The 6,163-nt window shown below is 60.2% G+C and overlaps 1 protein-coding gene across 2 annotated transcripts in view; it reads left to right on the top strand.

Annotated features, from left to right (window-relative positions):
- The window catches only part of zgc:158376 (uncharacterized protein LOC100101643 homolog), a 12,201-nt gene extending 7,687 nt beyond the window's left edge, over positions 1 to 4,514 (top strand). The window contains exons 4-11 of one of the 2 annotated variants that reach the window (XM_057014526.1): positions 1 to 64; positions 853 to 1,038; positions 1,166 to 1,198; positions 1,587 to 2,845; positions 3,298 to 3,461; positions 3,547 to 3,708; positions 3,795 to 4,016; positions 4,132 to 4,514. The exon at positions 1 to 64 is cut by the window's left edge and continues 23 nt beyond it. In XM_057014526.1, the coding sequence (XP_056870506.1) occupies positions 1 to 64; positions 853 to 1,038; positions 1,166 to 1,198; positions 1,587 to 2,845; positions 3,298 to 3,461; positions 3,547 to 3,708; positions 3,795 to 4,016; positions 4,132 to 4,370 (2,329 nt within the window). In that variant the 3' untranslated portion in view covers positions 4,371 to 4,514. Of the gene's footprint in view, positions 65 to 852; positions 1,039 to 1,165; positions 1,199 to 1,586; positions 2,846 to 3,297; positions 3,462 to 3,546; positions 3,709 to 3,791; positions 4,017 to 4,131 lie in introns of both variants that reach the window. The other variant, XM_057014525.1, reaches the window with a different exon arrangement.
- Positions 4,515 to 6,163: the final 1,649 nt, after the last annotated feature.

Genomic DNA, 6,163 nt, shown 5'->3' with positions numbered 1-6,163 from the left:
CAACGATGAAATTCCAAACTGCTGGGAGTGTCCGAAGTGCCACAAGGAAGGTAAAACCAGCAAGGTAGGTGTGAATCGCTCCAGCCATGTGGGACATGTGTTGTCACGGTAACGCCACGCTTCCAGCACTCGTGGTGAGACCATCACCGACCCTGACCCCCCTCGTCCCGTCCTATTGGTGCCCCGAACGGCCTTGAAGGTTCTCCTTCATCCCTGATCCTGTTCTGACCGGGTTGGTGGGACCCTCTGAGCTCCAGCTGGGTCCAGGGGCACGCGTGGTGGAGCTTTTGGGTGGTCCTGGGCAGCGCCGCTCCACCGGGCCGGTGTCGGCCTTCTAACCACTGGTCGGTGCTGCTTCAGGCCTCTGGTGACCCGGGCGGCGTCCGCGGTCTCGCCCCGAGGGACAATAACGTTGCATCTTCCATATTTTTCAACGTTTCTTTGACAGTTTTTTCCTTTAAATTTACTTCTTCTGTCTTCACGTGGAGCCTGAAATAAAGAATTGATGCGCGGGGGGTCATTGGCTGTTGACCTTTTCAGGCTTCAGACCAACCTCCTCCTCCTCCTCCTCCTCCTCCTCCTCCCCTCTCCTCCTCCTCCTCCTCCTCCTCCTCCCCTCTCCTCCTCCTCCTCCTCCTCATCATCATCATCATCATCAGAGCCTCCTGTTTTCTGGTCCAACACCTGCATGGATGCAGCACCAGCACCTCCAAGTGGACTCTTAGTTCAAGAGAAATAATGTGAAGTTTGTTTAGTGAACACAGACGTGCAGTCCGACCAGGACCAGGACCAGGACCAGGACCAGGACTGTGGCAGCTGGAACCAGGTTATGATGCTTGTGTCTGTTTCCAGGACCAGACGGACGGCTCAGGGAAACGCAGGCTTGACAACGGAGAGGTGGGTCGCTGGAAGCTGACAGATGATCCGCCTCCGAAGAAGAAAGCCCCCTCGTCCCTGGAGGAGGGGGGCAGGCTGGAAGGAGGACACAAGAGGAAGAAAGAAAAGGAGCTGCCCCAGGACAGCGGGTCCAAGAAAAAGGTAGAGCTGCGTCACTTCTCTTGTTCTTCCGTTTTAAATGTGATTGACTGCAGTCAGAAGCTCCTCTAGTCTCTGTCCTGGTCTGACGGGGACCCCCCTCCTTCCCCCCCCGTCTGTCTGCCCTCAGGTCAAAGGTGCCCACGAGAAACGCCTTAAAAAGGTGAGCCCTGATCACACACAGACCAAACCATGTTTGTAGCAACCCCATCACAGAAGATTCAGGTTCACACATTTGGTCACAACCGAGTGAGGAACTGGGCCGAGAAGTTCCATCAGAGGTCGTGGAAGGTTGACCCCCCCGGCGAGCTAGCACCACAGCTAACCCATTAGCAGGCTCGCTCGGTTCCCAACGGTTGTGGGGAAACGTAGCGCGTGTGCACATCACACAGGCTAGCTCGCCGTGCACGTGTTCCCCCAACCCATCTGTCTGGGGGTGCTGGTCCGGCCCCGTTCCACCAGTCTGGACCCGTTCTAGTCCTGATGTAGCCGGACCAGTAGCGTAGTGACAGGTGCTTCAGTAACGTTCTGCCTGTTGGCTTTCCCATCAGAAACCCAAGCAGGAGCCGCTGGAGTGCAACGGTCCCACCTCCCTGGCTGGGGGTGGGGCAGGAGGACTTCAGGGCTCCTCAGCATCCATGGCTCCGTCCGGAGGAGGTGGCGCTGGAGGCCTGGGGGGGACGTCCAGTGCAGACCAGCGCTCCCACCACAGAGAGAAACTGGAGCGCTTCAAAAGGATGTGTCTGCTGGAACGGCGGCCCGAGTCCTCTTCCTCCTCCTCCTCAAGCTCGGAGTCGGATTCTGAGTCGGACTCTGACGACTCCCTACGGGCGGAGCAAACGGGAGGATGCTCCTCACCGTCATCCTCCTCCCCCGCCCCGCCTCCTCCCGTAGCGTATGGCAACAGCAGCGGCGGGCGGGCCGAGCGCGAGAGGAGTCGCGGCGATCGGGAGAGAGAAAGCGAGAGGGAGCGGCGTCTGGCCGAGCTGGGCTTCAGCGCCAGCGAGGAGTCTGAGGAGGAGGGCGAGAGGCGGGACGAGGACAGGCGGGAGGAAGAGCACGCCGCCGGGGACAAGAATCGGTGGAGAGCCGAGGCGGGATTACTGCTGCCAGGGCGCAAAGGGGGACTGCTGGACGGGGACGACGAGGACGTGGTCAACGCGGACAGGAGCCGGAAAACCGCCCTTCCACCCCCCTCGCCACTCTCCTCCAATCAGATGCCTCTGTCTTCACAGCACGAGGGCTTCACAGGAAAGCAGCGCAGTAACGGACAGGACGCACGCAACGGGCGGACACGTGGCGGGGGGGGGCGGGAGGCTGGCGAGAAGGAGAACGCCAGCAGCATTCTGACCAATCACAAACATGGCGCACTTGGAGGGGGCGGGACCAAAGGCAGCGGAAACCGGGGCAACAAGTTTCGCAGCAACAGTAAGAGCCAGCCCCCCAGGAACAACGCAAGCACCACCGCCTCCATTCCCACGGCCAACGGTGGCGGAGGGGGGGTGGCGGGGGCAGGGGGCCTGATGATGTCAGCACTGGCGGCGTCTCCCTGCTCTCAGCCGTCCCGCCTCGCGCCTCGCTCTCAGGTGATGAAGCGCAGCCCGCCGGCCGTGCCCTCACCTCCACGGCCCATCCAGATGGAGCGACACCTGGTGCGACCCCCCCCCACCTGTCCCGAGCCCAGCTGCCTTCCACTGGACTCTGGCTCCTCCCACATCATGACGCGGGACGTGTGGCTGCGAGTGTTCACACATCTGAGTCAGCGAGAGCTGTGTGTGTGCATGAGGGTGTGTCGCACCTGGAGCCGCTGGTGAGTTCGCTAGCACCGATGCTGCACACCTGTGTGTGTGCGTGTGCGTGCGTGTGTGTGTGTGTGCGTGTGTGTGCGTGTGTGTGTGTGCGTGTGTGTCGCACCTGGAGCCGCTGGTGAGTTCGCTAGCACCGATGCTGCACACCTGTGTGTGTGCGTGCGTGTGTGTGTGCGCGCGTGTGTGTGTGTGCGTGTGTCGCACCTGGAGCCGCTGGTGAGTTCGCTAGCACCGATGCTGCACACCTGTGTGTGTGCGTGTGCGTGCGTGCGTGTGTGTGTGTGTGTGCGTGTGTCGCACCTGGAGCCGCTGGTGAGTTCGCTAGCACCGATGCTGCACACCTGTGTGTGTGCGTGCGTGTGTGTGTGTGTGTGTGCGTGTGCGTGTGTGTGTGTGTGCACGTGCGTGCGTGCGAGGGCTCTAAACCACGCCCCTCTCCTCGCCCCTCCCTCAGGTGCTGTGATAAAAGGCTGTGGAGCCAGATCGACCTGAGCCGGCAGCGCTCCATCACCCCCCCGATGCTCAGTGGTATCATCCGCCGCCAGCCTGTCTCCCTCAACCTGGGCTACACCAACATCTCCAAGAAACAGCTGATGTGGCTCATCAACCGCCTCCAAGGTGAGGCCGCCCCTTCTGGACGAGGGCCCGGGTCTCACCTGTATCGCTCGCACGCGTCTCACCTGTGCTCACCTGTGTCGTTCAGGTCTGGTGGAGTTGAACGTGTGCGGCGTGGCTTGGCCGGTGGTCTCGGCTCTGTGTCAGGTGGTCTGTCCCTGTCTGAAGCTGCTGGACCTCAGCAGGGTGGAGGACCTCAAAGACTCCCACCTGAGGGAGCTGCTGGTGCCGCCCCCCGACACCAGGACAGGTGAGTTGGCCTCAGGGGCCTTGTGACGGGGGAGAAGCGGCGGCGGCGGCGCGCTGACGTGTCCCTCTCCCTGATTGGTGCAGCAGCTCACGGCGAGAGCAGAGCCGGACGCTTCCACAACGTGACGGAGCTGCGATTGGCTGGTTTGGATCTGACGGACGCGTCGGCCCGCCTGCTGGTGCGGTTCGTGCCTCACCTGAGCAGGTTGGACCTGAGTCAGTGCGGGAGCGTCACGGACCAGACGGTCCACACCCTCACCTCCCCCATCTCCCCTCTCAGAGAGAGCCTCGTCTACCTGAACCTGGCAGGTGAGGGCAGCGGCGGACGCGCTACCGAGCACAGCTGTGCTGCATCACTTCCTGTCTGTGTCACCATTCGGCCGTTGCACTTCCTGTGTTGAGTTGTGTCCTGTGTGTGTTCCAGGTTGTGTTAAGGTCACGGACCAGTGCCTCCCACTGTTGCGTCGCTGCACCTCCCTGCAGACGGTGGACCTGCGCTCCTGCTCCCTCCTGTCCTCCGAGACCGGACAGCTGCTCTCCTTCTCCTCGTCCTCCTCGTCCTCCTCGTCCTCGTCCCTCACCACCGCGCTGGCCGTCTCCTCGCCGTCTGTGTCGACCTCCTCTTGCCCTCCTGAAGACAGAACTCTGCTGAAGAGCAGCTAAAGCGCTCCGAGGGTGTGAGGTCACAGACAAGCCCCGCCTCCCAGCTCATTACTGAGCAGGCAGGTGAGGAGGGGGAGGAGCCTCGGCTGCCTGAGCATGTACATATTTGTTCTGTGTATATATCTATAAATGAGTGTAAATGAGGTCCAGCCTTGGAAATGTCACTCCTTCGCTCACTCCTTCGCTCACTCCTTCGCTTCGGACGACCAGTCGTCATGTCAGACATCACCTGCTGGGTCAGTAGCTGCTGGGTCAGTAGCTGCTGGGTCAGTAGCTGCTGGGTCAGTAGCTGCTGGGTGAGTAGCTGCTGGGTCAGTAGCTGCTGGGTGAGTAGCTGCTGGGTGAGTAGCTGCTGGGTCAGTAGCTGCTGGGTCAGTAGCTGCTGGGTGAGTAGCTGCTGGGTCAGTAGCTGCTGGGTCAGTAGCTGCTGGTGAGTAGCTGCTGGGTCAGTAGCTGCTGGGTCAGTAGCTGCTGGGTCAGTAGCTGCTGGGTGAGTAGCTGCTGGGTCAGTAGCTGCTGGGTCAGTAGCTGCTGGGTCAGTAGCTGCTGGGTCAGTAGCTGCTAGGTGAATAGCTGCTAGGTTAGTAGCTGCTGGGTGAGTAGCTGCTAGGTGAATAGCTGCTGGGTCAGTAGCTGCTGGGTCAGTAGCTGCTGGGTCAGTAGCTGCTGGGTCAGTAGCTGCTGGGTCAGTAGCTGCAGAACGGAAACGCCAGGATGTCACACACACACACACACACACGCACACAGGAAGTGCCGCCCTCACAGTGACGGGATTCTCTGATTGGTTTAGAATGACGCAGCAGTTGATGCTGATTTAAATGGACTCGTGTCACTTGGATGTTAGAATCTAGCTGTTGAAATTGTTACCCATGATGCATTTCTCTCTGGCATCTTTTCCACACATGGTTGTGGTAACAGTGACCTGCAGCTGCACCTTCAGACGCAGGAAGCTGCAGGAACGTTTGCGCTCACATGGGAACAGACATTTGCCCCCAGCGCTCCCTCAGACGGTGACGTGGGGGGGGCAGAACCTCAGGAGGGTTGGGGCGGGCCCGTGCGAGGGCGGGCCGTCACGCTCACACAGGGTCGTCGCCGTTTGATCAAAGAAGCGTCCCACTGGTGGAAGGTCCCCCCCGTCTGAAACCCCATTTTCACTCTTTTAACTCTTCTTCTCTGATTGGCTGAAAACTGCAAAAAGAAGCAAATATTTTACCAAAGTATCTGCTGGAGCTTCATGTTGGGTGTGTGTGCGTGTGTGTGTGTGTGTGTGTGTGTGTGTGTGTGTGCGTGTGTGTGTGTTAAACTGAGCCTCAGTCATTCATCCTGCTTTTTTCCTCCAGGATCTGTTTGTCAGTGGTGATCCACCCGGTGATCCACCTGGTGATCCACCCGGTGATCCACCTGGTGATCCACCCGGTGATCCACTCGGTGATCCACCCAGTGATGGTGTGTTTTCTCAGGAGTTTTTTCTATGTTTAACTTATTTGGGCGGACACATTCCTGCTCCCCCGTGTCCGCTGCAGGGTCCCGCTCCACAGTCTGGTGATGGGTGTTGATGGTGCCGACGCCCATTTCTACCCTGGAGCGAACCCATGAGCAACAGCACCTGAGAACCCATGAGCAGCGAGAGCAGGAACCCGGGGAACCTGCAGGGCTCAGGTCTTTGTGTTGCTTCTGTCTGGAACAGCTGGGGGGCGTCCTGGGGACGTCCTGAGGATGTCCCGGGGCGTCCCGGGGGGCGTCCTGGGGACGTCCTGAGGATGTCCCGGGGGGCGTCCTGAGGATGTCCCGGG

This window comes from Takifugu flavidus, chromosome 18, assembly GCF_003711565.1.
Source record: "Takifugu flavidus isolate HTHZ2018 chromosome 18, ASM371156v2, whole genome shotgun sequence".
In the NCBI taxonomy this organism is placed as follows: Eukaryota; Metazoa; Chordata; class Actinopteri; order Tetraodontiformes; family Tetraodontidae; genus Takifugu; species Takifugu flavidus.
The sequence above is the reverse complement of the archived record's forward strand: the minus strand, read 5'-3'. Positions and strand labels throughout refer to the sequence as shown.